At 43.6% G+C, this 18,929-nt stretch overlaps 1 protein-coding gene across 1 annotated transcript in view; it reads left to right on the top strand.

The window, feature by feature from the left end:
* The window catches only part of ENTREP2 (endosomal transmembrane epsin interactor 2), a 1,280,798-nt gene that overhangs the window by 1,257,220 nt on the left and 4,649 nt on the right, over nucleotides 1-18,929 (top strand). Inside the window, exon 10 of the mRNA XM_063926232.1 lies at nucleotides 14,074-14,399. Within this exon, the coding sequence (XP_063782302.1) occupies nucleotides 14,074-14,399 (326 nt within the window). The remainder of the gene's footprint in view (nucleotides 1-14,073; nucleotides 14,400-18,929) is intronic.

Consider the following 18,929-nt stretch of genomic DNA (forward strand, 5'->3'; position numbering starts at 1 on the left):
TCTCTAAAACCAAATCGTCGTAAAGCTTCCTGCATGTATTTCCAGTTCAGTCTATCAAAGGCCTTCTCCGCGTCCAGGGACAGCAAGAGCAGGCCCTGGTCTCCAGCCAAGGAGTCTATTAAGTTAAATACTCTCCGAGTGTTGTCAGATGCCTGTCTACCCGGTACGAAGCCCGTTTGGTCTGGGTGTATCAAAAGTGGGAGGTAACTGTTAATTCGAGTCGCTGTCATTTTGGCGTATAGTTTAATGTCGCAATTTAGTAATGCAATGGGGCGGTAGTTGTGGACAAAGGCGGGGTCCTTTCCGGGTTTTGGGATAGTGACAATACGAGCTTCTAACAGTTCAGAGGGGAGAGAGCCTTGGTCTGAAAATGTATTAAAGAGGGCCGTCATAGGAGAAGAGAGGACATCATGAAAGGTAGAATAGAAGTCAGCTACAAATCCGTCTGGGCCGGGGGCTTTGTTTCTAGGAGAGGATTTAATAGCTGCGGAGGTTTCCTCCGCTGTCCACGGAGCGTTGAGAGTAGATAGTTGTTCGTGAGTGAGTGTAGGGAAAGATAAATTATCCAGGAAAGAGGAAATAGAGAGGGGAGTGGGTTGAGGAGTAGACGAGTCGTTCTCTAGATTGTAAAGTTTAGCATAGTACTGAGCAAATTGGTTAGTTATGTCTTTGGGGTTTAAAATCTTTTGTTTGGTGGGGGAATGTATGCACTTGATCTTGTTCCTGGCTTGTTGTGCTCGTAATTTCCGGGCCAGCATTTTTCCAGCTTTATTGCCAAGTAGATAAAATTTGTGTCGTAGTTTATTTAGAGCCACTTGGGTGCGGGCGAGTAGTAGTTTTTGGAGTTGACCTCTAATGGAGGAAATTTCATTTTTAAGAGTTCTAGAGGGTTGGGCTAAATTTCGAGATTCGAGGGCTAGTAATTCCGATTCTAATTTTGCTTGCTTTAGTAGGGCCTGTTTTTTGAGAGTAGCACCGGCTTGAATGGCAGCTCCGCGGGTGACCGCTTTGAGGGCACACCAGTGGTTAATGGGGGATGTGTCTTGGGGGGAATTAGTGGCAAGATATAAGTCAATAGATTCAGAGATGATTTTTCTTGATACAGGGTTATTCAGCAGATATGGGTATAACCTCCAGTGATGAGGAGGGTTGGGAAGATCATGCAGATTCCATTTCCAGAGAACTGGGGCGTGATCAGACCAGGTGATTGGCAAAATATCTACGTCCCCAGTCCTCTGGAGAGACCATTTGTCGCAGAGGATCAGGTCTATTCTGGAGTAAGTGTTGTGGACCAGGGAGTGGAATGTGTAGCCTCTTCCCGAAGGGTTGGAGACTCTCCAGATATCATAGAGGTCAAATTCTGCGAGCATGTTGCGGAATGCTAAGGATGGGCCTGAGAGGGCGGAAGGAGTAGGTTGGGAGAGTTGGCGGGATTTGTCCTGTTTAGGGTCTAGGACTAGATTAAAGTCCCCCAGAATCACTAAGGAGCCCTTTGTTGAGTTGCGTATGGTGAGGAATAATTTACGTAGGAATGTGATTTGGTTAGAGTTAGGCGCATAGAGGGATACTAGTGTGACGGGTTTATCGTCCAGAAGGCCGGTAAGGATGAGGAATCTACCGCTCTTGTCTGAAAGTTGGGAATGTAGGGTGAAGGGGACATTCTTGTTGAATAGGATAGCAACTCCGTTTCTTTTAAACGGACCGTTAGCATAGTATCCCAAGGGGAAGTTATTGTTCTTAAAAAGGGGAGGGTTATTGGAGGAGAAGTGGGTTTCTTGTAATGCCACCACATCCGCTCTCTGCTGGTGGAAGAATGATAGGGCCAGTCTGCGTTTGTTAGGCGAGTTCAGTCCTTTGACGTTGAGAGATATTAGGTTCAACATTGGGGACGTAAACAATGAATGATAGGAATGGGTCTATAGGGAATCAGTTTGGAGGTCATATATCTGGTACCAAGATACTGCAGTGATAGATGGTATGTGTAAAGTTTGGAGCTCAGGGGGGGGGGGGTATGGGGGAACAACATGGGGGAAGTTCAAATCTGGTAAATAGGAGGTAAAGACCAAAAAAAAAAGGTCCGGTATATTGGACCTGCATGACTACTGCAGGGAGTGGGTAAAAGGAATCGGGGGTTAGCAGTAGTACAGGAAGGAACGGAGGCGGGCCGGATAGTCTTGCACCGCCACTCTGAAACAACTGTATAACGGAAGAACTAACACACGTACGTACATAATAATCCTCACTAATCAGCGGATAGAACACTAGGGGCCATAACAGGTATACAACAGGTATAAAGGAGTAAACAATACTTAGACCCGTAGCGTAACCATCAATGAAACAATTAGTGAAAGAGTTAACCTGTTACTAGAAGATCAAAAAAGGAGACATGTAGACAGGCATATAATGGCATTAGAAAATGGAAAACCTAGATAGATAAGTTGCCTTCCCCTCCCTTGAGTGTGGGGGGGGGAGGGTTACATTCTCCTAAAGCCGGAGAAACCGGTTAGTGGAATTTGAGGGGACCTGTCGTATCGGTCCAGAGCCTCAAGCGGTCGCCCAATCATGGCGGACAGCAGGGGCACGGGACGATGTAGACGGCTTCGGTATAGAAATGTCCCAGTCCAGTAATAATTTCACCCCCGCGTCAAGGGAGGAGATGATATAGGTCGATTCGTCGTGCGAGATTATTAGTTTGACCGGGAATCCCCATCGGTAGTGGATGTCGTGGGACCTTAGGGCAAGGGTGATAGGAGTGAAGGCCCGCCTCTTCGCAATGGTGGCAGCTGAGAAATCTTGAAAAATTTGGAGGCCTCCCAGGATGTCGGAGTTCTTGGATTCTCTGGCTGCCCTCATGATACGTTCCTTAATTGGGAAGAAATGTATCCGGAGGAGGGTGTCCTTAGGTAGGTCGGATGAGACGGTGCGTGGTCTAGGGAGTCTGTGGATGCGGTCGATCAAAAGTTCTGAAGCTGCCGCATTTGGGAGGAGTTTTTTGAATAGGGCTGTAGCGTAGGATTCCAGTTCCGAGTTGGATACTGAGTCTGGGATGCCTCTGATCTTGACGTTATTCCGCCGTGACCTGTCCTCCATATCTGCCAACTTGGCCTTGAATTGGTCCAGATCTTGTTGTTGGCGGTTGTGGGATGAGAGCAGGTCGTTGTGGGAGGCGACCAGTTCCTCCATCTTGCGTTCTATATGGTCTGTACGATCTCCCAGAGCCACCAGTTCAGTCTTGACCTCTCGAACAGCTGAAGTCAGGTCCTTAGAGAGTTCCGACTTAAAGGCGGATAGGATCTGACAGAGGGATCTCACCGTCAGAGGGGCGTCTGATTCACAATCTACCCCTGACCCCGAAAGGGCGGAGGACAGGACACTAGATCCCATGTGGTCTGGGACGGCTGGGGGAGATGAGGCGCTTTGTAGGGGAGAGACTTGAAGGGGTTTCTGAGGAGGGAAGGATAACTTGGGAGGGATTATATCCTTGGCTTTTTTTGGGGCCATTTTTCAGCCCAGAGACAAATGAAGGAGGTACGGGTGGGAGGGATACTAGGCTGGGACCGGTCGACAAGTGCTACTGAAACAGGAGAACTCAGTCACAAAAAGTCATGTACGTGTTGTTCAGGCAAACATGAGTGGCGGTGAGCGGCTTCGGGAGCGCTTACATTTCGGAGGGCTTGTAGATGACGGGTACTTAGGACCTATATCAATCGGTTGTAGATATAGAGTGGAGGCGGAGCGAGGTGCTTTGCTCCTAAAGCAATGGATCAGGACGAACCGCTGCAACGCAGGGGTGCGTGTGCGCTGAATTGGTGGCAAAGAATCCCCACTGGATAAAGCTGTGTGATCCAGGAGGTAAAAAAGGGGGGTGAGGGTAGTAGCTGGGTTTTCTACGTGGGTACAGCCGGTTGGCGGACTTCTGGCACAGATGGAGAGGATCTGGAGGACTTAAGGCTTGACCCGTCTGGTAGGGAGCGGGTGTTCATACAAGCCCCATGGACCCCAGGTGCCAGGGGAAGCGGTCAGGGGTAGGGAGCGGCAGCTGTGCGGCGGGCCGGTGATCACTTTAGTAGCCCAGGCCGTGGATACACAGAGGTCAGGGGGCTCCCTGACCCGGAGGGAGAGGATCAGAGCTCCAAAGGGGCAGGAGGTCGCCCGCTGCTTGGTTCCCGAATATCGGGGCACCCAGTTGGCTGTGGTGATGAGTAGAGAGAGGCAGGCTGGGGTGGAGCACGGCGGGGGCTGCCGCAGGCCGCGGCCTGCATGAACTCTCACCTGCCGTCAAGATGGCCGCCGGCGCCGGGACAGTCTGGAGGATCTCTGCAGGCGGTCTGTCCTTCCGCGTACCGCAGCGGCTTTTCCTCTCAGGTGAGGTGATCGGCGGGGGAGCAGCTGGCAGGGAGGGTCACAGGAAGCCACAGGTGGAAATATGGGACTCTCCGGGTGCTTTACGCGGCACGTCCCGCTCCCGGAGCTCGATGGCCGGCCGGCCCCAAACTCGAGGTCCCGGCTTGTGGTGTCGGAGTAGGCCTCTGGCGGCGGCTAGACGTAGCGGTCTCCGGGCGCAGGCACTTTTTGCTGGGCACTGTCCTCTGCTGTAGGCAGGTCAGGTAGGGAGAAACAAGACCTGAAAACTCCAGGGAAATGGGTGATAGGGCTGTTTTAGCAGGAGCTCAAGCTGAGACACGTCTGCTCCATGCAACGACCAGGCCACGCCCCCCTGCTCATACACTCTTGTCACCAACCTAATGGTCACCTTTTCTTCTTATACATCTGGTGATCCCTAAAAGACCCTTTATACTGTTGTGTAATTGTCTCAGCAAATGCGTATTCCAGTAAAATTAATTAGGTAGGTACTCGATAGTCCAATATAATAAACATATTTTTGTCTATACAGACTATACAAAAAAAAATCACAAAATGAATATACACATTTATATATAAAATGTCATTGTTATAAGGACTCATACCTATAACAGCTTAAAAGAGACAAAAAGCTTATACTTTAGTGTTTGCAAGCCTTCCTTCAAAGCCAAGCCCTAAATATGGAAGAAGCACACAGTCCACAATGTGAAAGCATTGGCCATCCAGCTGGATAATAGCAATGGATGTCCAGCTGGTTAACAGCAATGGTCGTCCAGCTGGAAACACTTGGAAAAAGGATCATTATCCAAAACACATCAGTTTGCTGTTGTATATAGGTGATCCCCTATTATCCAGCTGGATGACCATTGCTTTCACATTATGGACTGTGTGCTTCTTCTAAAACAAAAACATTTACTTGAAATGAAGATAACCATAAGCTTCATATTTATACATAGATCATATCATGACATCAACATTACTTTGTGAACATAGAAATTCTATATATATATATAAATGAGAAAGCACTCACTCACTCACTCACTCACTCATCACTAATTCTCTTCCCGATATGTTAGGAAGTTGAAATTTAACATAGGTATTCTTCAGGTGGGAAATAGGAAAACTACAAAATTATAATTTTAATAAACCTCCCCTAAGGCATTGGACTAACTTTATATTGTGATTTGATGAAAGTGAGCCATTACATTCCAGTAAATATACTTCTTACAGAATGTAAATTGTGAGTGTGACAAGACCCAGTTCAAGCACTATCCTGGGAGAAATAAGGTGACATCCTTGTAAGTGTTCCCTCTCTACCACTCATTAAATAATTTTGTCCCGCAACATAAAAGCTTGTATTTGCATTTGGGTATAAATCCTCAACCTGCAAGTATATAAGCCCGCCTCATCCCATATGCCAGTGAGACTGTTTGCACCTCTCAGGAAACCAATATCTTGCCACAAATCCATTCACTTTTCTGACAAAAAGGTCAGAACTGCAGAAAAGCAGCCACTTTACCTTATGAAAGACATTTTACACTGCAGCTTCTTACTTTTCACAAGCTGACAAACTTAACATGCATTTTTTAGTACGTGAAATTAATAATACCATTTCTAAATGCTTTTCAATACAAAAAGTCATTTATAAACAATTTTACTGTACTGTAGTTCAAAATATTTTAAAGAATTCTTCAGTCATGCTTGTTTTACTTTGTTTTATTATACTGTGTGTTAACTTTATACTATACTAGATACCACTACAACTGTATATATTACTAGTAGATCTAATTCAAACTGTGGGGCTGATTTATCAACTAGTTTTATCCCTCATTGCATATGATAAATGGTGCTCTACCCAATCATCTCCTACAGATGTGTCCTCTTACATCCTTGCTGGAGTCATGCTAAACAGCCCTTCAAGTCGCTCCCCAGGACGCGGTAGCGGCTAACATCTGACAAATTTTTAATAAAGTATCTTTGGGATAATTTACACCAGGCCTAATTTTTTTTTATTAATAAATATTTTTTAAACGAAAAAAACTCCATTTAAGATGGCGCCATTACTTATGGGCCAGTGCTCTGGACTTGCCCCCCAGGCTAAAAGTTGCCAACCAGCCCCTGGCAATATGAATGTTCAGTATGAATTAAATTCCATTCAAATGTATTAGCAATTAAGGCTGACTTATATGCACCTCTGCATCAGCCCCACAATGAGTAGTCGAGGGCGGGGATACATAAAGACAACTGAGTACAGTATGGACATTTGTAGGATTTTAGGAATAGATAGATAGATAGATAGATAGATAGATAGATAGATAGATAGATAGATAGATATTGACATGTCAGAGACTGATAAAACCCAAATGGTAAGGTCAAAAAGTGTTGTTTTCTCTTTTTTGAGAAAGTCCACTTGTGAGTAATAAGAATAGACTAGAGATTCTTTGTCCACAGTGGATGGTATCTTCCTTGTCGTGTACAAAGTAGGCTCTATGTACAAAGTACACAGAGAAGGAAGAAGATAGAAACAACAAAATGGTGAGGCGTCACAACTGTAATACAAGCTCAGAGACGAGATTTCTCAAAAACACTTACTAATGTTAAGTAGACAATGTTCACATAAAGGTATCTTTCAATGTTGTGGTAGTCTGCTCATACACTCTTGTCACCAACCTAATGGTCACCTTTTCTTCTTATACATCTGGTGATCCCTAAAAGACCCTTTATACTGTTGGTGTAATTGTCTCAGCAAATGCGTATTCCAGTAAAATGAATTAGGTAGGTACTCGATAGTCCAATATAATAAACATTTTTTTGTCTATACAGACTATACAAAAAAATCACAAAATGAATATACACATTTATATATAAAATGTCATTGTTATAAGGACTCATACCTATAACAGCTTAAAAGAGACAAAAAGCTTATACTTTAGTGTTTGCAAGCCTTCCTTCAAAGCCAAGCCCTAAATATGGAAGAAGCACACAGTCCACAATGTGAAAGCATTGGCCATCCAGCTGGATAATAGCAATGGATGTCCAGCTGGTTAACAGCAATGGTCGTCCAGCTGGAAACACTTGGAAAAAGGATCATTATCCAAAACACATCAGTTTGCTGTTGTATATAGGTGATCCCCTATTATCCAGCTGGATGACCATTGCTTTCACATTATGGACTGTGTGCTTCTTCTAAAACAAAATTTTTTACTTGAAATGAAGATAACCATAAGCTTCATATTTTATACATAGATCATATCATGACATCAACATTACATTGTGAACATAGAAATTCTATATATATAAATGAGAAAGCCCTCACTCACTTACTCACTCACTGACTCATCACTAATTCTCTTCCCGATATGTTAGGAAGTTGAAATTTAACATAGGTATTCTTCAGGTGGGAAATAGGAAAACTACAAAATTATAATTTTAATAAACCTCCCCTAAGGCATTGGACTAACTTTATATTGTGATTTGATGAAAGTGAGCCATTACATTCCAGTAAATATACTTCTTACAGAATGTAAATTGTGAGTGTGACAAGACCCAGTTCAAGCACTATCCTGGGAGAAATAAGGTGACATCCTTGTAAGTGTTCCCTCTCTACCACTCATTAAATAATTTTGTCCCGCAACATAAAAGCTTGTATTTGCATTTGGGTATAAATCCTCAACCTGCAAGTATATAAGCCCGCCTCATCCCATATGCCAGTGAGACTGTTTGCACCTCTCAGGAAACCAATATCTTGCCACAAATCCATTCACTTTTCTGACAAAAAGGTCAGAACTGCAGAAAAGCAGCCACTTTACCTTATGAAAGACATTTTACACTGCAGCTTCTTACTTTTCACAAGCTGACAAACTTAACATGCATTTTTTAGTACGTGAAATTAATAATACCATTTCTAAATGCTTTTCAATACAAAAAGTCATTTATAAACAATTTTACTGTACTGTAGTTCAAAATATTTTAAAGAATTCTTCAGTCATGCTTGTTTTACTTTGTTTTATTATACTGTGTGTTAACTTTATACTATACTAGATACCACTACAACTGTATATATTACTAGTAGATCTAATTCAAACTGTGGGGCTGATTTATCAACTAGTTTTATCCCTCATTGCATATGATAAATGGTGCTCTACCCAATCATCTCCTACAGATGTGTCCTCTTACATCCTTGCTGGAGTCATGCTAAACAGCCCTTCAAGTCGCTCCCCAGGACGCGGTAGCGGCTAACATCTTTTTTCCGTGAAAATTTGTCCTATTGCATTACATTGTGTTTAGCAAAAAAAAAAATGCTAAAAAAGCTGCTCAGCGCTACCCAGTCACACAGCATTCACGTACTATGGTGGTCATTCCGAGTTGTTCGCTCGTTATTTTTTTTTCGCAATGGAGCGATTAGTCGCTAATGCGCATGCGCAATGTCCGCAGTGCAACTGCGCCAAGTAAATTTGCTATGCAGTTAGGAATTTTACTCACAGCATTACGAGGTTTTTTCTTCGTTCTAGTGATCGTAATGTGATTGACAGGAAGTGGGTGTTTCTGGGCGGAAACTGGCCGTTTTATGGGTGTGTGCGAAAAGACGCTGCCGTTTCTGGGAAAAACGCGGGAGTGTCTGAAGAAACGGAGGAGTGTCTGGGTGAATGCTGGGTGTGTTTGTGACGTCAAACCAGGAACGAAACTGACTGAACTGATCGCAGTGGCAGAGTAAGTCTCGAGCTACTCAGAAACTGCACAGAGAAGTCTTTTCGCAATATTGCTAATCTTTCGTTCGCAATTTTGATAAGCTAAGATGCACTCCCAGTAGGCGGCGGCTTAGCGTGTGCAATGCTGCTAAAAGCAGCTTGCGAGCGAACAACTCGGAATGAGGGCCTATGTGTAACGCAACTTGTAGCAAACGGAGCAAAGATGTAAAGGCCCGTACACACTGGTCGATATATCGGCCGTTCTCTTGAACGGCTGATATATCGCGGGACCGTCGGCCAGTGTGTACGGCCGATACGTCTGTGAACTCCGTCGTTTACAGACGTATCGCGTCGGCCACGCAGCACAGCCAACGGCCAATATATCTACCGATATATTGGCGCGTCGCTGTGCGTGTACGGGGCGGTCGGTACACGCCCGCCCAGTTCATGACGTCAGTCCCCAACGGATCGGGCAGTGTGTATGCTGAACACACTGCTCGATCCGTCCATAGATCCGTCCATAGATATATCTGCAGATCAATTGATCTGCAGATATATCTATTAGTGTGTACCCACCTTAAGAGGACACAGCTGTAACTGTCATGTTTGAAAGAAGACAGTTGTAAGTTGATTAGCTGGAGCACCATTTAAAACTCATGAGCAATCAGCCCCTTTATTTATGAAGTACTGCAGCAGCAGTTACTATCATTCAGTTTCAGCTTTGCTCTGTTAAATATTCCATGTCTGGGATATATTATTTAACTGCACTACCAGTGTACAGATGAAGCCATGCTTATTGAGCGTGGCTACATCGCAGGCAGGGGCGCACCCAGGCATGCCGCCGAGTGTACAGAGATTCTCCCATTCACTTTGCAGCAAGTCCTATTCGTGCACTCAGTCGCAGATGGAGCCACGATTAGCGTGGCTCCATCTGTATATAAAATACTGTCCATTGGGAGGGGGAGGCAATCACGAGACTGCCTGTTGGAATCCCTGGGGTCACAATGCCGACGCCAGAATCCCGACAGACGGTGAAATGCCGCTGCCAGAATACCGGGGGCCACAGGCTTTTCCCCCTCTGTGGGTGTCCATGACACCCATAGAGGGAGAATAAATCCTGTGACGAGCGCAGTGAGCCACCGTACCCGTAGTGTGACAAGCGCAGCGAGCCCGCAGTGGGCTTTCTAGCGCTCGCCCCGCTGCCGGCATACTGGTGGCCGGGATCCCACTGTCGGGACCATGACTGCCGGTAATAGGTATGTATTCCTTGGAAGGTAGATAATATATAATACAATATATAATAACATCACCAGGGCTTCCAATGACACACCATGTGGCTAGAGCCTGAGCAAAATGGTTCTTGCACCTGTGCTGGACTCAGAAGTATCAAAAGAGATTCCACAGATATTGTTGAGACAGTTCTGTGTCCACAGCCATATATTCTGCCCAATCTAATATACTGCCATACTGAAACTCTGTAATCAAGCAAAGGTGTGATACTGGCATGGGAGGGGGGTTGCCCACATTAACCCCATTGCTAGCTACAAAGCTACAATCTTGGCCACTAAGCCTGTCCGTCTACTTGCTTCTGTACTGTATTCATCAAACATTGTAGGGAGAACTGTTCTACTAACATTAGTGTATTATAGTATGTTGTAAGGGCTAACCTGCTCTATGCATATTACAACAACATAGACCGTTAAATAGAGTAATATGCAAGAGACATATCTGCAGAGCAAGTAACTGGTGAATTATTCCTTACAGATTTAGCGAGATAGAATATGTTCGGTACACAAAATAATTAACGAATCACCCTTTTAGCCCTTAATCTAGGCATTTTATTCCAAATTTAAAGTACTGCGTATTACTCCAGTGACAGATCACTCACTTTCTACCTCTTGCGGCTGCATCTGACCTGCAGACTAACAGCCCTTATTAAAAAGTCCTGACTTGCAATGTGGGCATTCTCTATGACTTTCAGTGTTTCTTTAATTTTCTTTTCGGACAGGTTTATTGTTTCGCAGTCAGGATGAAAGCAATATGGGCCATTAAAACGTTTTCTAATACAGTGATATATAGAGCAAAGACACACATTTTAACTGCAATGCCACTAAACTGATGTGCAACTCATTATGTTTCAGCAATCACTTCTGAATACTTAACCTCCTTGTTTGATAGATTCCCAATGGCTATTGAATTATTAATTGTTACAAGCGTAGTACAAATCTAAGGTTTGCCTTTTTTTATTATTGCTGTTAAAAGTTTAGCCGGTCGCATAAATTTATGTTATTTTAAATTGTATGTATTTATAAACCCTTAGGGTAATGTATTTAAAGCAGAACAGACAACTTCTGCTGGATGCTTAATTATGTTACTTCATTTTGGTATCATGTAGAGCAGGGGTGGGGAACCTTTTTTCTACCAAGGGCCATTTGGATATTTATAAAATCCTTTGGGGGCCATACAAAAATTATCAACTTAAAAATTACCCTGTCCCCCAGTAGTTATGCCTCTTGGAGGTAATGAATGCATGTGCCGAAGGTGCGTGCGCGCCGAAAAATGGTTTGGCCAATTAAAATGGGACGTGATACACATATGCCCCCAATAGTGCAGTGCCAGATACACATATGCCAGTGAAGTGCCAGATACACATATGCCCGTGCAGTGCCAGATACACAAATGCCCCCACAGTGCCAGATACACAAATGCCCCCACAGTGCCAGATACACAAATGCCCCCACAGTGCCAGACCGCTCACCGCTGCTGCAGCTCCGTCCGGTGGCGGCGTGTCTCAGTTGTCGGGTCAGGGCAGGGAGGAGAGAGCGGCTATGTCGGGCGGCGGCGGATTAGGACCTCAAACCAGCCGCCGGTTCGTGAGCCAATCAGAGCTCGCGGACCGGCAGCAGTGGCTCCTGATTGGCTGCCGGCCCGCGAGCTTTAATTGGCCCATGAACCGGCGGCTGGTTTGAGATCCTTCCCACCGCTGCCACTGGACATAGTAGCTGCGCTCTCCTCCCTGCCCTGAGCGGCGGCGGGTCTCGCTGGCAAACAAACGGGTGGCCCAGAACAAACGTCTTTGTGGGCCTTATACGGCCCGCGGGCCGGAGGTTCCCCAGCCCTGATGTAGAGGAATCCTATGGGAGTTTAGAAAGAACTTATGATGCTTTGATAATAAACAGTATAGATGCAATTGCCTTGCACAAATACAATATTCTGCAATCTGAGACACTCATTAGGGTTGTAGTCATCATTATGGTGGTAGGTAGAGCAGTACATGGATCCATTGCACAAGGCCACCTTTCCACTTATTGTTATCAGTCTTACATTAAAATGTATGTCCCCTGCATGCCTCACTAAGGGCCTTATTGTGAGTGACACACAATGCCAAAATTCATGCAATGAATGCAGTAGCACTCAGAAATGTATTGGAAATGTATTGGGTGTTCCTGGGCAGTGACTGGGCAGTGTCCGTGTTATGAGAGTGCCGTGTGCATGTCACATAACTGGTGGTGAACTCAGATTCTTAATCACTTACATTGGAGGCCATATTCTGATGGAGTATCTGCACCTAGCACGACCGATGGTAGTGTCTACAGGTGCACCAAGAGGGATTGTTGCATCTAAATATACTCAATGTGGGTGCCACAGTCCTTGCACAGTCAGACGCATGCTTGTACACCAGGGTAAGAGCTTTTACTAGCATTAGCATAAAGCTGTAGACATGACTATTGCAAAAGACACTAAAGCAACAGGAACATGAGACTCAGGATCAGCGCTTCCTTGTTGTGTAACTTGGTAATACTGCATGTTATTGTGTTATCTCCAGTGGTGGCTCCTACCACTTGTCTTCACGGGGCTGCCACTGCCCACAGCATGCTAAAGCAGCAGCACTATAAGGAGAGGGAAAAGGTGAGTCTTGCACATGTGCACAGGCCCCTGGCTTCTACGGACTGCATCAGCTATAGCCTCAAGAAGCACTGCATATTAGAGCTCTGAGAATGGATCTGTTTACATGCAATCCAAAACTCAAGTTCACTTTTTAAATCCAAGTTCCAAACTGACAACAGACACAAGCCAGGACTTGGTTCCACTTGAATCCCCAAGGTTATTCCAAACTGGCACTCGATTTTACTCAGAATCCCTAAGTTCAGGTGTGTTCATATTTCAGGAAAACCGAACCACATCTGACACTATCCCTCTGCATTTTCTCCCAGCTACAGTCTCTTGCCAACTCCTGTCCTCTTAGTTCCTATTGTATAGACCAGGGGTAGCCAACTCTGGTCCTTGAGAGCTACCAACAGTTAATGTTTTCCAGGTCTCCTCACAGAATCACAAGTTAAGTAATTAATTCCACCTGTGGATCTTTTAAAATGTATTAGTGAGTAATGACTGCACCTGCGCACCTGCTAGATGAGCTGGAAAATGTGAACTGTTGGTAGCTCTTGAGGACCAGGGTTGGCTACCACTGGTCTAGACTGTAAGCTCTCATGATCAGTGCGTACTCTACTCTTTACCTCAAGTCAGAACCTCCTTCGTTGACCTAGTCTGTACTAGTTCTATTTTATATGTGTTACTGTATTTTGTATGATTTGTAACTGGAGTTGCCGAGCTTATATTTCATCAGTGATAATGAGTTGTATTGTAACATTTTCTAAATGTTGTTAAGATATTTCTATCAACATTTTATCATGTTTATGTAAGGCAATGTCAAGTGAACCAGAGTAGTTTTAAGCCTCTTAGAAATCACATATTCTACACAGCCGGGTGATTTGCTCCCAGTTGGGTAATAAAATAGAGCAACATTCATAAGGGGAACTATAATGCATTTTCGTACAGACGTGAACAGAATATAGCTAGACCGCTAAATGCTCACTTGGGAGACTTCAATTTATTAATTATTTATGCTTTGCATATTGATGTTTGATTTTACTTTTAATCTAGTCAGGCAATTTAGGCTTCATATTTTATTACAATCTGTGTAGTTTTTTTTCTGTTCTTAAATTTTGTTTCCTGTGTCTTTCAGCCCCTTGTTCATATCCTCACGTGACTGCCTCTGCTTGCCAGGACACAGGAAACCATTTATTACTGGGACGACAGAAAGACCCAAGGAAAGGGAATTATCGAATCAAACCCAAGGCCTTAAAGAATATATCAAAAGAAAGGCCAAATTCTCTGGTTGACCTGAAAACTTACAAGGACACAAAGATTTTAGTGGCTAAATTTCTGGAACATTCAAATTGTCACCTCTCTCCGGAAGTGCAACATGTTGTAAATAGCATTAAATCTGTAATCAAATCAGATGAAAGGCACATGGAGGAAGCTATTTTTAGTGCCAACGTTATAGACCAGGTAAACAAATGTACTTATGTATGGACTTGAAAATGTGAGCATGACCGTTTACACTTCACATCTCTCCTATATTAATCCATTGTTGAACTACAAATTCTGAATAACCTTAACAGGCTGAGCATCATGGCAAATGTAGAATAAAGCTAGTGTGTATTCTTGCCGACTATTGCAGGCAGGATTCCGGCAGAAGGGGGGGGGGGGGGAGGGGGCATAATGCTATGATTCACATCATCATGGCCCCACCCTCTGTGGGATTTTAACACAATTTGCGGTATTACAGTAATGGGATGAGGCCTCAATGATGCAATTTATAATAGTAAATTGTATCATCACAACCATTTCTCCATCTACTACATGGGAGAAGAGGGTGGCATACCAGATAGTTACTCCAAATTCAAGTCTCTTGGAAATTCCAGTAGAGTGGTCAACTTTGGACTATTGATTTCTTTTTAAGATCAATGTTAAAGCATCACCCAAAAACTTTTCATAAAAAAAACAGGGGTTGGCTGCATAATTATTATAAATAACAATGCTCACTAAATATACAAAAAAAAGTTAACATTTGTTATAAAATTTGATTTACATTTTAACACCCTCTATGAAACACCAGCTATAATCTTCCTTATCATATATAGTACTATTGAAAGTAGAACTTTATTAATTCAGTAATACACCCACAAAACGACATACTATTGGTATGATAAAGAAAGCAACCATCAGCTTCAGAGGTCAGTTTGCGATCAGCCAATTAGTTTTGGTGGCCGCCATTATCACCACTATGAATATGCACCCTTCCCCAGTTTACTGACGTGTATGTGTGCGTAGAAACATAGAATGTGACGGCAGATAAGAACCACTTGGCCCATCTAGTCTGCCCCTTTTTTTATCCTTTAGGTAACCTCAACCCTAATTGATCCTTAGTTCTTTGTAAGGATATTCATATGCCTATCCCAAGCATGTTTAAATTGCTCTATTGTCTTCACCTTTACCACCTCTGGTGGGAGGCTATTACACTTATCCTATTACACTTATCCACTACCCTTTCTGTGAAGTAATTTTTCCTTAAATTTCCCTTGAACCTACTGTACCTCCCTCCAATTTCACTGTATATCCTTGAGTTCTAATACTTCTCTTCCTTTGAAGAATGTTTCCCTTCTGTACCCTTAAAACACTTGGGTATATTTGAAAGTTTCTATCATGTCCCCCTTTTCCCATGTCTGCTCCAAATGATAAATGTTAAGATATTTTAGTCTTTCCGGGTAAGTTTTGTGATGTAGGCCATGCACCATTTTAATTGCCCTTCTTTGTACTCTCTCTAATCTATTACATATCCTTCTGGGGATATGGGGGGTCATTCCGAGTTGTTCGCTCGTTGCCGATTTTCGTAACGTTGCGATTAAGGCAAAAATGTGCATGCGCATGGTACGCAACGCGCATGCGCTAAGTATTTTAGCACAAAACTTAGTAGATTTACTCACGTCCGAATGAAGAATTTTCATCGTTGAAGTGATCAGAGTGTGATTGACAGGAAGTGGGTGTTTCTGGGCGGAAACTGACCGTTTTCTGGGAGTTTGCGGAAAAACGCAGGCGTGCCAGGAAAAAACGCAGGAGTGGCTGGAGAAACGGGGGAGTGGTTGGCCAAACGCAGGGCGTGTTTATGGCGTCAAACCAGGAACGAAACGGGCTGAGCTGATCGCAGTGTAGGAGTAAGTCTCGAGCTACTCAGAAACTGCTAAGAATTATTTAAACGCAATTCTGCAAATCTTTCGTTCGCAATTCTGCTAAGCTAAGATACACTTCCAGAGGGCGGCGGCCTAGCGTGTGCAATGCTGCTAAAAGCAGCTAGCGAGCGAACAACTCGGAATGAGGGCCAGTATTCCAGATAAGGCCATACCAATGACCTATACAGTGGTATTATTACTTCTTTTTTCCTGCTACTGATTCCTCTTCCTATGAAACCTAGCATTGGACTAGCCATTCTCATTTGCTTTGCTGCATTGCTTTGTTGCCTTTAAGTCACTTGAAATAGTGACTCCTAAATTCCTTGTCTCCTTAGTTGTTACCATTATAGTACTCTTCATACTATATTTAGCCGTTGGGTTTTTGAGACCCAAGTGCATGATTTTGCATTTTTTATAATTAAACTGTAGTTGCCACGTTCAAGTCTACCTAGACCCTCAATCATTTGTTTTACACCTTCAATGTGTCTTTCCTGTTGCATACCTTTGTGTCACCTGCAAAAAGGCACACTTTCTATTTAATACCATTTGCAATGTCACCAACAAAGATATTAAAGAGCACTGGGCCAAGTACAGATACCTGGGGTACTCCACTGGTAACACTTCCCTCCACAGAATGCACTCCATTTAACTGTTTTATAATCCAATCCCACACTTTCAAGTTTATTTAGTAGCATGTGATGTGGGACTGTGTCAAGTGCCTTATATGCTACATCATGGGTCTTCAATCTGCGGCCCTCCAGCTGCTGTGAAATTACATATCTCAGCATGCCCTGACTCAGATTAAGCATGCCTTAATAGCAAAACTGTGGCAGGGCATTCAGCACCTCTCACAAACCTGCCGTTTTCATCTAAAAAATATTTCCAGGATCAGACCCTTTCTGACCCAGGATGCTACTAAAACCCTTATTCACTCACTTGTCATCTCCAGACTGCATTACTGTAATCTCCTCCTGTCTGGCTTCCCTGACAAATACCTCTCTCCACTCCAATCTATCCTCAATTCTGCTGCCCGGCTCATCTTCCTCACCAAACGCACTATGTCCATCTCTCTTCTTCTAAAAGCCCTTCACTGGCTCCCCTGTCCTTTCAGAATCCATCTCAAGCTTCTCACACTCACTTACAAAGCCCTCACCCACTCCTCTCTCATTTACATCTTTGTCGACATGATCTCCCTTTACACTCCCACTCGTCCTCTTCGCTCTGCTAATGCACGCTGACTCTCCTGCCTACGGATTACTTCCTCTCACTCCTACCTCCAAGATTTTTCACGTGCTGCTCCCTTTCTCTGGAATTCCCTACCTCTCCCGCTCAGACTCTCCACCTCTCTACAAAACTTCAAATGGGCCCTCAAGACCCATTTTTTCATCAAACCCAGCTGTCTCTCATCCTAAACCCCCTGTTCCACGCTCTCTGTGTACCATGTCTGTGTCACCCCTGTCTGTCTACCCCTCCCCTTTAGAATGTACGCTCTCACGAGCAGGGCCCTCTTCCCTCACGTGCTTGTCCTTTTCTTACTTTAATAATCTTCAACTGCACCAAATTCCGTAGTTTTCTGCCACCTGATACTTACTGTATTTCAGTGTCATCTGCTGATGTAGATACATTTATATACCCTGTACTTGTCCTATATTGTCTTCAACTGTAAGTTGCTGTTTTCCTGTTTTGATTGTTTGTTTATGTACTCTGTAACTGGGCACTGCAGAACCCTTGTGGTGCCACATAAATAAAGGATGATAATAATAATAATAATAATAATGTGTAGTTCCACAGCAGCTGGAGGCCCGCAGGTTGAAGACCCATGTGCTACATCTACGCCCCGCTCCACCCCCTTAATCTATTATTTTAGTCAGGGAGTCAAAAACTCAATAAGATTTGTTTGGCATGATCTCCCACCAGTGTTTGGAACCCTGTAAATTGTTTGATTTAGGACGTTCCTCAAATCTTTCTAATCTAATCCATAGAGTGACCACATATCGCAGATTTCTCACTATGAAACCAAATAGATTATTTAGCATTTAGACACATTTGAACAATATGGCCTTCAGAACCAGGCAACTCAGTTACTTTAACTCATTTACTACTGATTCATTGGGGGAGGTGTATCAAACCTTGGAGAGAGATAAAGTGAGAGAGATACACCAATCAGCTCCTAGCTGCCATGTTACAGGCTGTGTTTAAAAAATAACAGTTGTTAGCTGATTGGGTGGTGCTTTATCTTTTTCCAATGTCTCCCCCATTATCTTTGAAAACCACATAAGCAATTGTCCAATTAGTTTACACTGTACTTCTTTTGATTTTTCACAAATAACCCAACTTATTGATTTTTTCCATAGATTTTTCCCCCCATTATTTTACTTACAATTACATTAGAGTAATATTTTAAATAAGGTAGTATGATTTACTGTATTTCATACAAGGAGCCACAAAAATATATGTTAAGTACTTGAAGATAGAGGTACAGTACTGGATTCCTAAAGGGGGGGTACACACGGAGAGATCAGTGCTTAACTTCTAATCAATCTGACTAGATCGCTTAGATTTTAAGCATGGATCTCTCTGTGTGTATGCCCATAGTGATATCGATGCGCGGCCCCTTGCGTCGCTATCGCCGAAGCTAGATTTACATACAAACACTCAAATTTACACAGAGAAACACTCTCATTTACACACACATACACACACACACACACACACACATACACATAAACACACAGTATACACAGACATAAACACACACATATACACACAGTATACACACATCAATTCTCACCAAGAGAATTTGGTGAGA

Source organism: Pseudophryne corroboree, chromosome 6 (genome assembly GCF_028390025.1).
Source record: "Pseudophryne corroboree isolate aPseCor3 chromosome 6, aPseCor3.hap2, whole genome shotgun sequence".
NCBI classification, from domain to species: domain Eukaryota; kingdom Metazoa; phylum Chordata; class Amphibia; order Anura; family Myobatrachidae; genus Pseudophryne; species Pseudophryne corroboree.